The sequence below is a fragment of the Cyprinodon tularosa genome, unplaced genomic scaffold, assembly GCF_016077235.1.
Source record: "Cyprinodon tularosa strain WSP-4 unplaced genomic scaffold, ASM1607723v1 ctg51, whole genome shotgun sequence".
Taxonomy (NCBI): domain Eukaryota; kingdom Metazoa; phylum Chordata; class Actinopteri; order Cyprinodontiformes; family Cyprinodontidae; genus Cyprinodon; species Cyprinodon tularosa.
In genome coordinates, this window is record NW_024039241.1 from 3,783,937 (window position 1) to 3,805,160 (window position 21,224).

Below are 21,224 nucleotides of genomic sequence, written 5' to 3' on the forward strand. Positions count from 1 at the left end.
GTGAAGTCGAGCCTTGAATAGGATGGTAAAATTTTTGTTGGTACTAATTACTAAGTTGATGGCAAAGAGGCTTTGGAACCTCAAAGATTTGGACCCAGTGTGCAAAAAAGAGATCAAGAATTGAGAAGAAATTCCAGATTTTTCTGTGGTCAGTAGAGACCTTTCTACTGATTATTGGGAAGGGTAAAACCTATTTAACATGTACGTTTGTAATAAATGAAAAAAAAAAGACAACAAAAGTTAGCTTTTTTTAAATTGATAGACCTTTTATATTGTTTTCATATTTTTTTAAGCGACAAGCTTTAGTAACCCACTGCAGTAATGGCCTACTTTGAGTTGATCTGTCATATAAACTTTCAATAAAATAAGTAGAACTTTTTTCATAGTAAATTCACAAAATGGGAAAATGTTCATGGAAGATGAATACTTTTACTAGTCACTGCAAAGGAAACTATAAGGTGAACAATTGTTTGTGAAAGTGTTTAACTTTGGCTGCTAATGTAGGGCCTTGAATAGTTGTCAAGTCGTCAAGTTTTGATACTGACTTTCATGTGCCAAGTGGGAGTATTACACTCAGAAGTGTTGTTTTGTTTTTCATTAAAAGTTGTTTTTGTTCATGCAGTAATGACGATAATAATTACCATGTTGTCTGTTTTCCATTGTGTCTTAATAAGCTCCTCTGAAACTCATTAAAATGATGCTGAAAGAGTGTCATTAATTATTCAAAGAATGATCTGTTTACTTTCTCTAAATATGAACACCCTCAGCATAGGTAAGAACATTAAACCATAAATGTTTCTGATACTTTTTAAAACATATTGTAAACAAAAGAGCTGCAAAATACTTCATATGAACTAAAAAACATAATGTTTTTAAAAAGATCATGAAAACTTGAAAAGCTTACATTACAGAAGAAAATGTCAATCATGGTGAGTGTTATAAAGACCTATACAACAAATCTTTCTTTACAAGTTAGAATGATCAACAGTTTCAATAGCATTTTAAAGACAATAACTTGATTAACAAGTTTAATCCTAATATAGATTTGATCTAATCTGAAAAAGGCAAATATATAGATAAAGTGCTGTTATATATACAGCACCACCTAAAATATGGTTGTTGACTTACCTGTTTTGTTATTATTTTAGCGTTATGCTTGATATATTACATTTTACTGTTACTGTATTGTACGGGAATGCATAACTTTCAGTTTCACCACATGACTTACACTTTCCTCAAAATCATTGATTCCCACAATTAGAGTCATGACCCTACCTGGGGTCCTTGATCAACTAGTATGGGTTATTTAGATCTGCTACAGAATTTCAACTAAACAATAAACATTTATATTGAATGTATAAATGTCATCAGTTGTCATTAACCAACACCTTCCTGGTCAGTCTGCTTTTTCACCTCAGACTACCCAGAAAATTCAACTGACTTCCATCAGTTCTCCACTTCCAGACTCTTGTTGCTTTTGTAAATAAAACTTAAAACTCATTGGCTCTCTGTGTGATTCTACATGTGGGTCAAAAAAACTACAAACAAAAATGGCAGCTTCACTTTGTCTTATGTGCTGTGGTCTCAGTCACCCCAACCATTCACTGTTGTTTACTTCGATCTTTGTCTTGCAATATTAGTTTATATTATTGTGTTTCGTTTCTTGATTAGGTATGAGATTTTATTACCAGTGTTACGCTACACTTCCTTATGCTAGTATTTTTACTTCTCTCTTGATTTAGAGCTTTTTGGATTAGGCTCCCTCAGCAGGTCTTGATGTTCAATTCTGATCTTTGGCTAAAATTTATTTTTCTTTTTTAGTGTCATCAATCACATTACTGATAAAATGCTAATGATACCAGACTGTCTGAATGGTTCACAAACAGGTACGTAGACTATATTGCCAAAAGTATTTGCTCACCTGCCTTGACTCACATATGAGCTTAAGTGACATCCCGTTCCTAATCCATAGGGTTCAATATGACGTCGGTCCACCCTTTGCAGCTAGAACAGCTTCAACTCTTCTGGGAAGGCTGTCCACAAGGTTTAGGAGTGTGTTTATGGGAATTTTTGACCATTCTTCCAGAAGCGCATTTGTGAGGTTGCACACTGATGTTGGACGAGAAGGCCTGGCTCTCAGTCTCCGCTCTAATTCATCCCAAAGGTGTTCTATCGGGTTGAGGTCAGGACTCTGTGCAGGCCAGTCAAGTTCATCCACACCAGACTCTGTCATCCATGTCTTTATGGACCTTGCTTTGTGCACTGGTGCACAGTCATGTTGGAAGAGGAAGGGGCCAGCTCCAAACTGTTCCCACAAAGTTGGGAGCATGGAATTGTCCAAAATGTCTTGGGATGCTGAAGCATTCAGAGTTCCTTTCACTGGAACTAAGGGGCCAAGCCCAGCTCCTGAAAAACAACCTCACACCATAATCCCCCCTCCACCAAACTTTACACTTGGCACAATGCAGTCAGACAAGTACCGTTCTCCTGGCAACCGCCAAACCCAGACCCGTCCATCAGATTGCCAGATGGAGAAGCGCGATTCGTCACTCCAGAGAACGCGTCTCCACTGCTCTAGAGTCCAGTGGCGGCGTGCTTTACACCACCGCATCCGACGCTTTGCATTGCACTTGGTGATGTATGGCTTGGATGCAGCTGCTCGACCATGGAAACCCATTCCATGAAGCTCTCTGCGCACTGTTCTTGAGCTAATCTGAAGGCCACATGAAGTTTGGAGGTCTGTAGTGATTGACTCTGCAGAAAGTTGGCGACCTCTTCGCACTATGCGCGTCAGCATCCGCTGACCCCGCTCCGTCAGTTTACGTGGCCTACCACTTCGTGGCTGAGTTGCTGTCGTTCCCAAACACTTCCATTTTCTTATAATACAGCTGACAGTTGACTGCGAGGAAATTTCACGACTGGATTTGTTGCACAGGTGGCATCCTATCACAGTTCCACGCTGGAATTCACTGAGCTCCTGAGAGCGACCCATTCTTTCACAAATGTTTGTAAAAACAGTCTGCATGCCTAGGTGCTTGAATTTATACACCTGTGGCCATGGAAGTGATTGGAACACCTGATTCCAATAATTTGGATGGGTGAGCAAATACTTTTGGCAATATAGTGTATGTAATGATGTGATGTGATGTAATTTTGATGCCTATCTTGGCCAGGTCTCCCTTGCAAAAGAGATTTTTAATCTCAGTGGGTATTACCTGTTTAAATAAAGGATAAATAAAAATAAAATAAAAAAAAACAGAAATAGACATTTTTATCGAAGTTATAGCAAATATGATTGTGTAAGAGATAGATGTAACAAAAGTTAACTGTGTACTATGTTAGATGTAAGATGCCCTGTGAATTTTTCTTACCTTATTTGGGAACTTTGCGGTTGGGGGCAAGATGAACTGCGTACTTCTTTTAACTTACTTGGATACTGTGTGCTCCGGATGCAGGAAACTGCAACCTTAGGCTTTGGGAGAGCCAGAGGGATTCCAAGGTTGCATAGCTGTAGGATAAAAAGAAGGGAAATTTTAAGTTTGTGCTTTATTGAGGTGAACCAGGCCTGTGATGAAGAATTGGTTCTCTGCATTATTTGCTTAATATCACATACAGGTGCTGGTCATAAAATTAGAATATCATGAAAAAGTAGATTGATTTCAGTAATTCCATTTAAAAAGTGAAACTTGTATATTATATTCATACATTACATACAAACTCATATATTTCAGATGTTTATTTTGTTTAATTTTGATGATTACAAATGACAACAAATGAAAATCTCAAATTCATCATATCAGAAAATTAGAATATTGTGAAAAGGTTCAAAATTGATGGCCCCTGGTGCCACACTCTAATCAGCTAATTAACTCAAACCACCTGCAAAAGCCTTTAAATGGTCTTTCAGTCTAGTTCTATAGGCTACACAATCATGGGGAAGACTGCTGACTTGACAGTTGTCCAAAAGACGACCATCGACACCTTGCACAAGGAGGGCAAGACACAAAAGGTCATCGCTAAAGAGGCTGGCTGTTCACAGAGCTCAGTGTCCAAGCACATTAATAGAGAGGCGAAGGGAAGGAAAAGATGTGGTCGAAAAAAGTGTACAAGCAAGAGAGATAACCGCACCCTGGAGAGGATTGTGAAACAAAACCCATTCAAAAATGTGGGGGAGATTCACAAAGAGTGGACTGCAGCTGGAGTGATTGCTTCAAGAACCACCACACACAGACGTATGAAAGACATGGGTTTCTGCTGTCGCATTCCTTGTGTCAAGCCACTCTTGAACCACAGACAGCGTCAGAAGCGTCTTGCCTGGGCTAAAGAGAAACAGGACTGGACTGCTGGTGAGTGGTCCAAAGTCATGTTCTCTGATGAAAGTAAATTTTGCATTTCCTTTGGAAATCAAGGTCCCAGAGTCTGGAGGAAAAGAAGAGAGGCACTTCATCCACGTTGCTTGAAGTCCAGTGTAAAGTTTCCACAGTCAGTGATGGTTTGGGGTGCCATGTCATCTGCTGGTGTTGGTCCATTGTGTTTTCTGAGGTCCAGGGTCAACGCAGCCACATACCAGGAAGTTTTAGAGCACTTCATGCTTCCTGCAGCTGACCAACTTTTTGGAGATGCAGATTTCATTTTCCAACAGGACTTGGCACCTGCACACAGTGCCAAAGCTACCAGTACCTGGTTGAAGGACCATGGTATCCCTGTTCTTAATTGGCCAGCAAACTCTCCTGACCTTAACCCCATAGAAAATCTATGGGGTATTGTGAAGAAGAAGATGCAATACACCAGACCCAACAATTCAGAAGAGCTAAAAGCCACTATTAGAGCAACCTGGGCTATCATAACACCTGAGCAGTGCCACAGACTGATCGACTCCATGCCACGCCGCATTGCTGCAGTAATACAGGCCAAAGGAGGCCCAACTAAATACTGAGTGCTGTACATGCTCATACTTTTCATGTTCATACTTTTCAGTTGGCCAACATTTCTATAAATCCTTTGTTTTTATTGGTCTTCAGTAATATTCTAATTTTCTGATATGATGAATTTGAGATTTTCATTTGTTGTCATTTGTAATCATCAAAATTAAACAAAATAAACATCTGAAATATATGAGTTTGTATGTAATGTATGAATATAATATGCAAGTTTCACTTTTTAAATGGAATTACTGAAATCAATCTACTTTTTCATGATATTCTAATTTTATGACCAGCACCTGTATTGTTGTGATACTTATTGAAATAAATTTTGTAAAAAAACATAAAAATGCTTTTTCCTTTTTGCAATACATGGAGATTTCTCCCTTACGAACCGGGGTGGCAACTGTTACAAGCAATGTTCAATAAAGCTCCATTAAAAAATATAAATATATATATATATATATATATACTGATGTTAATGTATGTGCTACTGTCAAACTGTTGAGCAATGGCAGCTCAAAACATCAAAACAACAAAAACATCAAAACAAGAAGACAAAGAAGAAAAAGCATCACTATTAACAACCCCCTTTACAGAAGCAGTGACTGCTGCTGCTGTGGAGAAGTCTCTGTAGATGTTTAGTCAGATCTAGGGAAATTACGTAAGTCTGATGCAATGCAACATGACTGTTTAGACTGTAGATGCTTTAAAAGAAATCAGATATGTATCTGATGTAGTCTCTATATATTGAAATGATTCCCATCAGGTTTCATTTTGTGTGAAAAGATCAGAACTTAAATGGTCAGACTGCCATGAAAAGTTAAATATGGATCACATTGGTGTTGCCAGCATGAAAGCTCACATGCAAAAGACCTTATGCTGTAAAATGGCCAAAGGCTAAGTCGAGCTGATGAGTGACATCAGGACCAAATTGCTGCAAAACATTTTGCAAAATTTCCCTCTGAGTTTTTAGAACGTTCATATTCTTACAGGAAGCGTGAAGCTTCCTTTTACCCCATTTACGCTACCCTTCTGAGACCATGCCGAGAACACTCTGAGCACGGTAACCTAGATAACTATTGAGTGTAAATGAAACGCAACTGAACTGGACCGTGCCAGACCCAACTGAACCGCGCTAAATCTATTAGTAGTTCAACAGTAGGGATCTGCACGGTTCAGTTTTGTCTCGGTTCTCTGATAACCAAGAGCACATGAGCAAACTGCGTTGTCTCCTATTTACAGTCACCTGACTCATTTGCAAGGTTATTTGCCATGTATGGCTTTGTAATTGAAAGATCTCTTCACCTGTTCACAACAAAAACTGCTTCTTAGCATAATAACGACAAATGGCATCAAAAGAGCGCAGTGCGACCTGGGATAATGCGAGACCGATGCTTTCATTGAAATTTTGGGCAGAGGACGCTATCCAGGCACATTAGTTCCTGAATGTTATGGACGCCACCATTTGTGTATATATTAATTTCCTCCTTGAGAGCTGTAGTGACGTGCACCACTGATTGGAGGCAAGGAACCGTGCTAGCGTGATGTATAAATCCATGCTCGGTCCAAACTCGGCACTGATCGGTTTCAGAGGGGTAGTATAAATGGGGCATTAATTCCTGCTGCCACCAGACTCTATAATATTGCACTATAATAACAATAACTCCTGTAAAAACCACTGTGCAGCTACATTTTTATTTTTATTTATTGACTGTGAACAATATCCTGTGCAATACGCTAAATGTGCAATATTTCTCCCCCCTGTATATAAGCCACCCGGATTGTACATATTTTTTATTTCTTATTGTCTTATTTCTTATTTTTATTTTGTTTTCATTGTGTGCGATACATGTACACTTGCACCTTATTTCTATTTATCTTGATATACTGTATATACCTGGATATACTGTATATATATTGCTTATTCTTAATGCACCTTTTCCTCCCTGTTTGCACCTTCAGTAACTTCTATGCCAACAGGTGACGAGTGAATTTCTCCGCTGTGAGATCAATAAAGCTCATCTAATCTAATCTAATGTTCAGTACCTGGCTTAAACAAAGAATTACTCTGCTGTGGCCTGCTGCTATGCTGCTAAATGCTGTAGAAAACTCAAGCCTTCAAAACGGAAATAAAGATGCAAACGTCTGGCACTAGTCAGGGAGGGTTTCTGGATAAATAATTTGTCACTTTGATGATTTTTGACAATTTTAATGTGTTTAATGTGGGTTAAGGACATGTTAACTCGTTAAACCGTATAGGACACCATGCTGACATGTTCAAGCTGTTGTTTATAAAGCTAAAACTAAGGGGTTGAGCACTAATATATGGTTTACCTTCATGTGTTTTCTCATATGCTCATTACATTTTGATTACCAAAATGTGGGAGTCCTCATGTTTGCTAGCTACTACCTCAATCAAAAAAAGGCTAAAAATGTATTAACTGAATTTTATTTGGTTTCTGTTTAAGAAAATCTTAAAATAAAACATTATTTTGCCAAATAGTAAATAGAATAGAGCGTCCCTTTATTGTCCCACAGTGGGTAAATGCTAGCGTTACAGGAAAAAGATTATAGTAAAAATTGTCACACAAATGTGGACCTTAGAAGAGTGTCTAAAAATAGCATAATCATAATTTAAAAAAAGGAACAAACAAAATGCTGCACTTTAAAGTGCTTTAACGATATAAAACTGTGCAGCTGGAGAATAAATAACCAATATACAGCTATGGACATTTTTACAGTAATGGATATTTGAAATTTGCAGCAACATCAGAGATGTGCAAAATGAGCATGTTATTTAACTGAATAAGGTAGAAACTGTGCAAAATCAGCATGGATGTAACAACTTATTAAGGTTGTTGGGAACAGTGGTGGTTATGGAGTCTTACAGCTGTTGGGAGGAAGGATCTGTGATAACGTTCCCTGGTGCATTTAGGGAGCAGCAGTCTGTCACTGAAGGAGCTCTCCAGTTCTGCAGCAGCTTCATGCATGGGGTGGGAGACATTATATAATGCTTTATTTACCTCTTGGATTTATATTGTGTATAGTTTTGAACACATTCCAATTCTTCTAAATTAGTCAAAAGCTAATTTGACCACATTTCAACTTCTTCAAGTTAAACCTTGGTTTTCAAACATAAAATCCATGACGAACTGTAATATTGGATGATTTTATTGATTATGGCTTTCAACTATGTTTTTCGTTCTTCTTTGAATATAGTAGCTTAGTTTAGTTGAGTTTAGTCAAGAGTTTTTACTTTGAATGGAACTTGGAATGAGCTCGATTCACACTTTCATTTGTTTTTCTAAACCTGAGCCAGTAGAGCATCCAGATGAATATTATCTGATTAAAAAACATATTTACTACCCCTACTGGGGTGGGCAGCAAATATATTATAGTTGCACAACATTGGCCTGCTGTGTGAACATAGTCTTTGTGTCTCTATTCATCTCCACCTGTTATTTTCACTCCCATACTCAGTCTTCCTGCACTCCTTCTGCCCAAGCTGCTTCTATGATCTCCGAATAAACTCATCTGCATTTGAGATTCCTTTATTTCCTGATCTGCATGTGCCCTGCTGTAAATGAATTATTTATTCGCCTTTTATTTTTTATTCACCACACAGATCCAGTCTGACCTTTTGTCCCCGTTATCCAACCTCTCTCATTTCAAAAATTGGCATGGAGTTTATGTTTGAGAACCAAAGTTTTTCTTGAAGAATTTGGAATCAAGTCAAAGGAGCTTTTAAACAAATTAAGAGCAAATGGGATTTGTCAGCATTAGCTTTGCCACCAAATGGTCGCTATTAACATCTTCTTAGCAAGTTTTACATAACAGTAAAACCCATTAAATGATCACAAATCATGAAAACCCCAAACTGTTTAGCCAGAACCTCTTTCCCTAACTTTGCCAGACCTTTAATATCTGTTTATCTCTGTTTTGGAAAACTGAAGTAAACTGAATAAAAGTTCAAGCTTAGCCCATAGTTTGTTGCTGACTGGGTCTGGGTCCAGGCAGCCTTCCATGGACACTAGGTGTGTCTTTTGTTCCTCATCGCTTTTGGAGTGACACGTTTTTATTGAGTTACATTACTTTTTTTTTCTAAGCATTGCACATTTTAAGGCTTTTATTCTACTGTTTTAGTTGTATTAAACCATTTTGTTAATAAAATAGTGACACTGGTAAATTTTTATCTTTTAAATGGCATTACATGTTTTGTATACACTTTAGAGGACAGAGTAGTCAGCTTAATAAAATGTGAAATAGAAATAAACATATTTACATTACCAAAACCTGCATGTCTATAGAAATGTTGGCTGTATACATGTATAGTATAAACAAGTTGCTCTTTTTCTTTTGTTCTCTAAAAGTTTATTAAATCATGTTTGATGTCTGTACACTGTAAGTGCAGAAAACTGAAAATTCCTTGTTTGCTATCCATAAAAGCTGATGTTGGTTAAACTTTTTCAGTTTTAGAAGTAGTATGGTTGAGTTTGTGGCCTACACAGCAAAAAAAAAAAAGAAAAAGAAAAGTTGCCCTAAGGTCTCTTAGGCTAATTTATGAGAATGTAATGAGAAGATGGCTTATTGGTAATTTTTTTTTATGCACTCTGTACAAATTATATAAAAAAGACTAAAAACCTTTTTTTAACCGTAAATGAATTTATTTATATAAAACAGATGATGTAAGAAAGGTATATATTAGGGAAAAATTCTATATCCTGTCATGGCCAGATAAAATGTTAAAAACCTTAATAAAGGAGGAGACATGTTATTGTATAACTATGCCATTTATTACAATAAAAATCAAGCACAAACACTGTCTATACCGTCAGTCAGGCATACGGTAATATACAGTAATAATTATAATGATTGATAATATCTTTTTAAGCTTTTATTTTTTAGATTTTTTTAGATCTGGTTTGTCATTAAAAGTTGAGTCTATCAGACAGAAAGACTTGAAAACTTGAAATAATAAATATAAAATAAAATCTTCCTCAGGTAGAAGGAGATGAAAGGAGGAGGGAGAAAAAAACTTGATCAGCCACTACAAGAGGGCAGTGTTGAGTTTGTCTTGTCATGGAGGCAGGTAGTTGAACCAGAAGCTTTGACAGCAAAGTTGTGAACACAGGCTCAGCAAAATAATGCAAAATGTGATAATCAACATATCCATAAATGTATTTTCCGTATGATATTTCAGAAGATTGTATTTGTAGGTCACTAGAAGCTCCAATCATTTTATAGAACTTCTAAAGCCTAATTCTGACCATTATGTTTGACTCTACATTTTGATTTAATGAAGAAAAATCTCATTTTAATGTAAAATAAAAACATATCACAAGTGTTATATTTGGTTGATGTTTCTTCTTAATAGCACACATAACCCCACACTGTGTTTTTCTATCCTAAGAAGGATTTTGTATTGACCTCTCCTTATTGTTAATTGACTAATTTGGCCTAACTTGACCCTGACCACAACCAGCACATATTTTAAGATATATTCACTCATTAGTCCTTAACCTTAAAAAAAAAAAAAAAAAAAAAAAAAATAATAATATTAATAAAAATCTTCATAGGGACCTAACTTAGGGAGAAATTATTACTCATAATGTTGTGTAAGAAAAATAGTGTTTATACTGTAAACACATTTTAACCACATGAACAACAGTATCCTCCCTCCAAAATCACCACAACTGCTCAACACACTACACATAAATAAAAAATAAGCCACAAAAATGCTATAAAAGCAACAATAAAAATACCTCCAGGTTTTTCAGTCTCTGATCATTTTATGGACAAACCATGAATAATTTTCATTATAAGAAAACTATTTCTCATTCTTCATGCACTCAAATAGGAAAAAAATATATTATGTAATTTCAGCAATACACGAAAGTGAAAATAACTTTTTTTTTTTATGGATCAAATCTTTAATGTTAAGAAGGTTCCGTTTCACTACAGGCCACGAGATGGCGCTAGGTGACCATCTATTATCTTGCACAGTGCTGTAAAGTTATCAAGAAGAAGGGGGAACCTTTGATCGTGGGAGGAACTTCTTTATTTTGGCGGACCAACATGGCCGCGCTGTGGAGGAGATTGCACTATCTCAGTTTATTCAGGTTGGTCGTAATTACAGTTACATAATGTGACTCTGTCCTTATATCGACAATTAATATATGTAAACGAAATGTTCTGATTAAATTGTCATTAGATAGTTTTTAGAAGACCCTTAAAAAGAGAAGTTATCTTTAATCATCGGCATTTTCCTCTCAGATTTGTTGTGTGGCGTTTTTGTCTTTGTCATTTCTGGGATATTTTGTTTGTTTGTTAACACTACATGTTCTGTTCAGGAGTTCTATTCGGTTCCTGTTCAGGATAAATCCATCTGTTGCCAAATCCCACCTATGGACAGGTGTGCTGCGTTCAGGTGTGGCTCCTCTAGTTGTCAGTGGTCTGTGTGCTGTGCCTTTTAAACAGGTGAGTGTTGCAGTGAAGTCCTCGTTGGGCATATTTGTAAGTTTCCGCTGAAGTAAACCCATCTGAATTCCACCTCTGCAGGCTGAAAACCTTTCTCATGACAACCTGGTCCGACGAGCAGCTTCTCTGGTTACAGACAGTTCAAGCACTTTCCTCTCTCAGGTCACTTTGGCTCTGATTGATGCCATCACAGAGTATGCAAAGGTATGGCTTCATGTTGGGACTGAAACTCCTTTAATGTGAGACTTGACTGATACTTTACATTTGCTGGGGAAGCTCTAAAGTCAAGTGATCATTAAAAAAAAAAAACCTCTTTAAAGGACACTTTTGCTTCTCTGCAAAAAGAGCCATCCAAGAGTTTTACATCAATTAAAAGAAGTAACAATTATTGCTTTATTCTACTATAAAATGTCCTCTATAAATTAGGGTTGTAAATAATAACAGTTTTGTGTCGATGCGTCGATCCAGCAGCCGATGATCCAATGCATTTTCACGTCTGACACGTCCGCAAGAGTATAGATTTTTTTTTTCCCCCTCTGGTCTATTTTTATCCAATCGCTCCTATGTAATTTCTGACTCCTGAAGCACTAAAAGGTGACTTACACACCCCTTGCGGGTTCAAGTCATTTCTGTGGAAGTATTTTGGGGTGTATTCTTCGCTATCGAAAATAATCGAATCGTTGGGTCAGGAAGTCGATACTGAATTGAATCGCCATGATGGGTGTGATTTACACCCCTTTTCCAATCTGACCCAGGCCACTTGGCTATGTGGTCCTAAATCCAATATGAATCTGATCTTTTCAAATGCGACCTGTGTCTGAACGGCCAGGTCAGATTCATCTGACCTGAACGTCATTAATACCCGGCAAAGATCACTATTCTGCGTCTTGCTAGGCAGAAGCGGCAAGAAAAACAACAACCATTGCGGATGATGATGCGGAGAGCAGTATTTATGTTTCGACATATTGAAAATATTGAGTTTTTATGGTTGGAAAAGACCACTAGATGTGCTCCGGAACTACCATCCATGTTTACTTCCGTAAACACAGAGCTTGCTGGTGGGACATGTGGGACACGCGTTGCATCACTGCAGTTCACTCAGGAGATCACATACAAGTCGCATATATTTGGAAATGTGAACGGCAACATAAAAAAAATCGGATTTCATAAAAAAATCGGAATTGAGCATCAAGGCCTGCAGTGTGAACGTAGCCTTAGAGGCACAAATATAAAAAAAAAAAAAAACAAATTAACCTAGCATAATCTCTATAGTTGATTTTAACCCTATGTACATGAGTGTCACGACCCTACACTTTTCCAAAAGTGGGTAAAAAAAAAAAGACATATGCTAGAATCACTGTGGTTTAATGAATTAAATTATTTATTTGTCATTTTGGTTTAAAATTATGTCCGAGCATTGGAGTCAGACTAACAAGAAAAAAGATAAATGAGAATAAAGTTGTAGGATTCCAACTTTAAAAGAAGAAAAGCTACAAATCAATCTGCAAATATGAAAAGTCATTGCATCGGCACAATGCCTGTATCGATCAAACTGAAATAATAAGCAAATCTGCATAGACTTGATAATGATTTACATTTTTTTCTCAAAAACTGCTCCATGTCAGAAGAAATATACGAAAGATACAATTTATCAAAGGTGCATCCGTTTAAAGAGATACAGATATTTGGCTTAAGAAAATTGAAGAATAATTCAGACAGTTTTGTTTCTATTAGGGTCTGATTTTATTGTTTTTTCTTTTGTCAAAAGAAGTAGCTTTTAGTTTAACCCCAGGGTGTTTAAATCAAATCCTACATTTTAATAAGTTTTGTCTCTTTAAGTTGTCTTTTATTTTTGTTATAAACTTTACAACCCTTCCATTTGCTTCCTAACAGGCTGTGCACACACTCATCGCCCTACAAAGGCAGTATTTAGACTCTTTAGGAAAATTGAGTCCAGCACAAGAAGATGCCATCTGGCAGGTGATCATTAGCCAGCGTGCAGAGGTCAGTCTCTGTGTTCCTTTCACATTGAAGAGTTTCTTTTACATGCTCAAATCTTACAACTAAAAATCTTAAAGCAGAAAGCTGTAAATCTAGTTATGTCTGACTAGGGTTTATTTTGTGGCAGGTTAACTCTAAACAAGAGGAAATGAAGCGCTTTGAGTCGACCTGGGTGACCTCAGTGAGGCTGTGTGAGATGGCTGCCGAGGCGGCGTACATATCAGGTTTGCATCTGAAAGTCTGAAGTGTTTTCACCTGTTGGTTTTCATCTTCAGACAGTGGACGGATCGTTAGCTGTCACTCTGCAGGTCTTTGGGCGGGGGAGACAAAGGGAATGATGATGGACAACATGTCCTGCTTAATGAAGCTGTTTTAAAGTCTGAACTTGAGATGTTGTATCTTAGAACTTTGAGCGTTTTGTACCTGTGTGTGCTTAGGAGCAGAGAATGCGTCCGTCACGGTCAGGACAAACATTCTGTTGGCCCAGTCGCAGGTGGAGGAGGCCCAGAAACTGTCACTGGATGCTGAAAAGAAGCTTGCAGAGACTAAAGTCATGGAGGTTGAAAAGATGACACAATACGCTGCCAGCCAAGGGAGCAACAATGATGAAGAGGAGATACCTGAGGCCTACCTAAGAGAAGACTGAAATACATTTAATATCAGATAATTTATGGAGCTTTGCACTCCCTTCTGGATTCTTTTTGGTATTGGATGGTAAAAGTTGATTGGTTGTCTTTAAAAGAGAGCATGACAAAAACATCTCTTCTGTCTCATCTGTCGTTTTAGAAGTTAAGCTTAATAAATATAGCTTGATAATTCAGAATTTAGTTTAAAAATTATAGTTTGTTGATGCATATTTGCAAACTATTCATGTAAGTGTTTGTTTTGGGGTAATTTAAAATGCAGGGGTTTTCTGTGTTATATTTTTTCTGATTTTATTTCAATAAACATAGAACGTAATTATTTGAACATTTTTTTTAACCCTTTAAACAGACTTTACATTTTTTAAGATTAAACAATGAGGTTGGGTTGAATGCATTTAGTGTATTTCTAGGGCTTATACACTTTATCCGTGTAACTATAATCCTATTAGATACTCTAGCAAAATTGCAACTATTGCTTTTCACAGATATCTCTAATTAATGATTAATGAAAAATAGCCACTGGGAAGCAGTTATGTGGCTTGAAATACGTTTTCAAATGTGAAAAGAAGGAAGAAACTAATTTGAATTGACACATTATCTAAATGCACGTCACCTTGAAACAGGCGAGGGCAGCAGAAGTCCAAATCCCTGGAGCAGTGACCTAGCTTTAAGGTATAGTCGAGGATGTTTAGTTTTTTCAGGGTGGATCATCAAAATAAGTGGTCTTCCTAATTGTCAATCATTCCGTGCTTGTCCGCTTTTTAACTTATCGTGGGGAGTCTGACATGAGCGATGCAAACAGCAACTTTTATACAGGACTTGCACGAGGAGAAGAGAGCTTATGCATGCTCTCACATGCTTATAATAACCGTTCCCTCTCAGGAGCCAGTACAAGTTGTGCATGTTTATTTTATTTAAAGTGCAGAGGGTGGGTCTTTCCAAAAATTTGTGAAAATCCTCCACTTTACCTTTAACTTAGACTCAAGTTAGTTGAAGCATTGCCTGGTCCCATGAGTCCCGGTTTCAGCTGCAAAATCCAGCATTAGAGTCCCAGTTTGGATTAAACTTGACCAAAGGGATTCCCCATGGCCTGAAAGGTTCAAGCTGGTGGTCTAACGTAATATTTTCTTTTAAAATTAGCATTATTTGGATTAAACATTGTGGCTGACCATTTCATTTACTTGTTGATAAAAGTTTAGATGTCTTCTAAACACCTCTTTCATCAATATAATGCACATTTAGTGGGGTAGTTAAAAAATATGGTGAATTTCATGCTTCCATGTGGATGAGACATGTTATTTCGAGCTCTGTGGATAGAAAAAAAAAACATCCAATCATTTTGGGCAAGTATTCCATTTTTAGTGCTGGTTTGATCCAAAAAAGGCTGGTACATGTTGGTGGTTTTCCTAGTTAATATATACTTTTAATGCTCTGACTCGACAACGTACACCCTATAATAGCAGCCATATGTTTTTGCACCCTTTATATTTTACTGCTAAAAACCATAAACTCTGCCTTTGGAATCACAGCTGTAAGTTTTTAGGAGCAAAGGGATTTTCTGCAGAATGTTCACTGCTTTGCTGCCTTGTACTGTATGCAGTGTTTTCTGAGGTCTTTGCTTTTGTAGTGTGGAGGTTTATGAGATATCCCTTTTTCGTTATCCTTTAGTTTTTAATTCTGTGTTCGGTCACTATAAATTTTTCCTCTTTTAGTTTTCAGGCCTCTTCAGGTTTGACATTAATTTTTAATAACAGCTGTTAAAAAAATTATACTAAAACACTGAAAGGATATTTTTATTTAATTAAAATGTACCTTAATTTAACGTTTCCAATAATGGCACATGACATGAAACTTAAACAGTGGTGTGAGTTATCTTTAAGTTTAGACCTTTTATCTAATAAATGTTAATTTATTATGTGTAAATAAACTATACCAGTATTATTTTAGTTTATTTTCACTAACCCTGCACAAATGCCCATGTCAGTCTATTCATCTGAGAACCTTTTTGAGAACACAGTTCACTTGATTGTTATTTCATACCTTTCTGTTTTACTCGGCATTCTTGCCTTCACTGCAAATTACCCATGACCCTCTCCCTCTGGGCTTTCACATCCTTTCTCCACCATCCCTCCCTGTCGTCACTTCATCTGCAACATCTCATCTTCCAAAAACGGACACATAGGAGAGAGCATTCGAGCTTTCATGAGGCAACATGAAGAACTCAATGTATTGTCGTGTACTGTTGTTTTTTTTTGTGTGTGTTTTTTTTTTATTAAATTTGCTTAAAAACTGCTTTAAAATTGCAACTAAAATTAAAATTTCTAAAAATGTTATTTCTGAGGGCAACTAGTCATCCTAGAAAAACAAACATCCAAAATATTCAATTTAATGTTAAGAGTTAGGAGGCAAATTTAAGGATGGTTCATGCAAATAAAGGAACTTATTTTATTTACATTTGAAATATGCTTTTTACCAGTCCCACTTAAACATTGATTATTAAAAAAAAAAAAAAAATATATATATATATATATATATATAATTTTTTTTTTCATGGCTATGCTAACTGCTATTAGCAACACAAATTAATAGCAATGAATTTCTATGCTTTTTTCTTTTTTTTTTTTATAACTTCTGAGCAGTTTATTGACCAAAGAAGGTAGCGTAGAACTGAGTGACTTAATTTTCCAAATACAAATGATCCGAAGAGCAAAATTTATTTTGGTTTTAATCTTTTAAAGTGGGTCACATGATTTAATTTAGCAGTCAGGATTGGCAAGAAAACTAAAATATTCTAATCAGAAACAACTATTTGATAATCTTCCAAACTGTGTTAAAGTAAAATGGAACGCCAAAAAAAGGTCATCTTTTAGTAATACATTGCACACTGAGCCTTTATCCAAAGCTGTTGTAAAGATGGAGAGGTCATTTAGTGACAGACTACTGCAAAGGAGCATTATTACAGATTCTTTTTGCCAGCAGCTGTTAGACCTAATAACCATCACAGCTCCCAACAAACGCTATAAGAGCTTAAATCCCTGTTTTATTAACAGGTATTTTTATTCTTGTAAATTGTCTAATAGTATTATAATGCATAAATATGGCTACACATTTTTGCGCTTTTCTTAGGCTTACCATGCAAACCTGCCAACCTCTGGAATCATTTAATATGTTTCTTTTTTTTTTCAATTATTAATTGTACATTATTTCTTCTTATGTTGCCAATTTTCCCTGATGAAGCCCTTCCTTAATTCTTACTTTAATTTTGATATTTTTTACCCCTGTGTGTATCTGCACATTGGGGGCATACACTATATACTATGTCTATTTCCATATGAGAGGTCATGAATGAAGGTCATTCTTATTCTATTCTCCAGAATCTGAAATGGCCAATGTCCTCTGTTGTAGAAATATGGAAAATATTTGCCTCAAATACTTAGTAGAAGTAGGTTACAGTTTGTTTAATAACGAAAAAAAAAGAAAAAAAAAACATTAAAAATATGTTGATTAAACATGAATTTTAGGTGACCGCTAATCCCTCCAGTTCATAGATCAGTATTAGTAGCCCTTACTATGACTCAGTACCCATGAAATGGCCCTCAGCCTGGAAAAGGTTGATAAGGTTGACCTCAGAGACAATACCTTAGACACTTTGAGACATTTTCAAATCCTGCATTACTTGTGTTATTCTATCATATAACATTTCTAGATATATTCATCAACGTTATTGCTATGCACCGTGTATGTGAAGACAGTAAATACTTTACCAGAACACCAGCAGATGGCGCTCTCTATTAATTCAGATAAAACTGCAGTTTTATATTCTGTACCTGTAACCCTAATACATTTAGATAACTTCTCTTTAGGTGATAATATATCCTATCAGTGAAGATCACTCACTAAGACAGGTATATTGTTCTCCTGTCCAACAGTTTGGCTGTAATTGTATAGCTTTCAACATAAAAAGCTTTGTGATACAGCCTTGTTCCTATCATGTTCATGATGCACATCATAAAGGATCCCTTTCGTTAGATTATTTTAAAGGACATGCGTAATATAAGCAAATTTATCTTTCTTTACTCATCACTATGTTGAAGTTCACTGTAACGGGTAAGCTGTGTTAATTGACTTGATACACACACTCTAAAGGTCAGTGTGTACTGCAGTGGGCCATTTCAGTGCAAGCTCATTATGGGAAAGAACCTACATGGAGCTGCAAACAGGAGTGTGTCGCGTCAGCAGTTAGGTGACCTCTCCGTACCGTAGACGTCCGAGCATTGGCAGAGGATGGGACGGTGATAGTGGCTACAGGAGGGAGGAGGATAGGACTGGGGAGGTGTTTGAGGTGTGAGACAAATGGCTCACCAGTGTGAGCTGTGAGGAATGCTGTTGTTTAACAAAGGCTGTTTTCACAGACCATGAAAACCAAACGTCCCAGACAGCCTGTGTTCTGTGGATGTGCAACCGCTGGTCACAGGGGAGTTAGTGCCAATGCGGGTTTGCCATGAAGGACCTTTTTTTTTTTTTTATTATTTGCAGCACAAACCCTCCAGTGAGGCAACCACAATTACAAAGGTTATGCATCATAAATGCTTTTAGGCTGTTTACTGCCACACATTCAAGCATTTCTGAAACATCATACAGTTACACAAATGGCGTGAAATAAGACTTAGTGAAACAATTTACCTTTTGGACCTCTAAATGTTTAGAGGTAACTAAAAGTGTGGGAATGTTTTTTTCATTCAACATCAAACTCCCTCTTTAACCATCTTTGTCTCTCCGAAGAGAGGGGATCCAGCTGTTTAACAAAATGAAAGTATTTTCATTTTTGGATTTATATCACTTTGAGAGCCACCAGATAATATAAAAGCCTGGTGTTATATACATACAGTAGGTCTTGCTTTTATCACAATGAAGCCAAACTACAGATCTGAAAGAGATGTTAAAGTCTCTAAGTAGGGACTCAAAGATGGACATCTCAGGATGTCACAGATTAAAACAAAACTAGTATTTGGATGCAAAGGAGCAACACTGAAACAAGCATTTCTCCTTATCTTTACTGAATAAATATGATGTCTACCTCGAACTGCTGAGGAAGCATGTTTAACACTTCGGGCCTCGGTGCACGATAATAGCACTGCTGCACACAGCAAGAGATTCCTGAATGAGTAAAAGCTGTAATTATCTCAATGAAAAGAACAATGCGAGAATGCTTTATTACCACTTTGTTTCAGAACAGCGTGGTAGGGGGGGTAGTGAAGCTTTTAGGAGAAAATGTTTGCAGCGCTCCAGTGGCCTGTGACTGCTTTTTCTTTCACTAGATAATCCTCTGGGCTTTTTTTCACCCAGTTTTATCATTTAATACGAGTTACATATCCAGAAAACGAGTCTATAAAGGAAAAAACTGCTTCCTCTGATGATCATTTTATTACAACCGTATGCTTATGAACTTTTGCATATCAACCAAGCTGTGACATTTTTATCTTCTAGCAGGACAATGGCCAAATAATAAACAATAATCGAATGGGTTACATGTTTATCATAATGAGTGACAATGGCAAAGTAAAAGTCCAGACATAAATTAACAAGCTTGAACCACTTTCTATAAAAGAACCGGACAATGATTCAGTCTTTAGATGAGTAACGTAGGTAAACACGTACTCCCAATGGCCTGCAGCTGAAGTTACGACAAAAGGTAGTCATCCTAATTACAGACTCAGAGGGGCGGAATACAAACTTTCACCAGACTTTTGTAAAACATTAACTTCACAATTATCCACCACTTTGCATTTATATGTCACATAAAATCCCAGTGAAATACATACAAAATTGAGTGTTTTATGCAGACAAAGGTCAAAAAGTAAACACATGTATGAATATTTTTAGAAGGCGATGTGTATTTAAATGTGTAATCTAAAAATAGGCTTGACTGGGTAAATAGAGACACCGCAGTGTAATCAGTAGCTGTCAGAGTTGATACTACTCCTCAGGGATCTGCCGAAACCAGAAAAAGTTACGTCTCTTCTTAAACAATATCCAACACTTTTTTCTCTTTTTTTTCTCCGTTGCTGCTGCAAGAGCAATAATCATCAGTAAAAAGTAAATGGTAGTTTGAACAATGAGAGGTTTTACAATAATTTTTGCTCAATCTTAATATGTGTTTTGCAAGGAGTGTGTCTGAAAAGGGGATTTCCCAATAATTCACTTTTTTTTCCTTTTTTTTATTCTGTTGAACACACATACTGCATAAAAATGATTTTACTTTTAACATAGTAAACATTTTTAGAAATAACCTAGATCTATTTCTTCTTTCATGAAAATGCTTAGACTTGTGTATCAAACTAAATTTTAAGTTTTTTTTAACAGCTCCACCCATTTGCATAGACCAATACTTCACATAAATGCATCATATTGGGTGAACAATTTGGAAAATAATTATTTAGAGTGTTTCTTGCTTTTAACATCTTTTAACCAGCCTTTTCCTAAAGATTATGCTTTTATTGGAGGTATTTTAGACAAACAGCAAAAAGTGTAACATTAGTTACTTGTAATTATCTAAAAACAACAATCACAATGAAAAAGCATACAAAAACAGAATTTAATTGAATGTAACGTAACAGAAGTTTTTTTCAAACTGTCGTTTTCAGTGTGGTTTTTGGAAGTTTAGTCATAGGCAAATTATTTTTTCGTTGGTGTTGTGTGCATATAAAGTCATGGAATTTCAGGCATACCATGTTAAATGGTGACCTACATGTGCCAAGTCAGTTTCACTTTAAAAAAGGACATCTTGAAACTTAATCTTAATGAAAAACTGAATATATTGAATCTAGTATGAAATTGATCTTATATCAAACTGTCTTAGCAGGACCTTTAACCATTTCTGTATCTGTGTTGGTGTGTGGATCATGTGAGGGTTTCTGTTTACAGAGTGTATATGAGTGTGAATTTGTCACCTGGAGATGTATATTTTTAATTGTGGTTAGGACAGTAAAAGGCTTGCAATTCCCAGCAATTAAAAGCAGCAAAGGGCAGGCGGGCACTGAAAGGCTGTAGCAGTCTCAGGCGCCCTCACAGAAAGCATCTCCCTGCACAGTGGTAGGTCCCCAGTGAGATACAGGAACAGCATCATGGAAGCCAAAGAGAAACAGTTTAAACCTACCCAGTCACAACCGGGGAAACA

The 21,224-nt window shown here is 36.6% G+C and overlaps 1 protein-coding gene across 1 annotated transcript; it reads left to right on the forward strand.

The window, feature by feature from the left end:
- The first annotated feature begins 10,941 nt into the window (after positions 1-10,941).
- Positions 10,942-14,363, forward strand: LOC119795344 (diablo homolog, mitochondrial-like). Its single transcript, XM_038303286.1, has 6 exons — positions 10,942-11,044; positions 11,276-11,402; positions 11,484-11,606; positions 13,296-13,406; positions 13,531-13,627; positions 13,841-14,363. Exons 1-6 carry the CDS (start codon positions 11,001-11,003, stop codon positions 14,047-14,049), a joined length of 711 nt encoding a protein of 236 aa, XP_038159214.1. The 5' UTR covers positions 10,942-11,000; the 3' UTR covers positions 14,050-14,363.
- Positions 14,364-21,224: the final 6,861 nt, after the last annotated feature.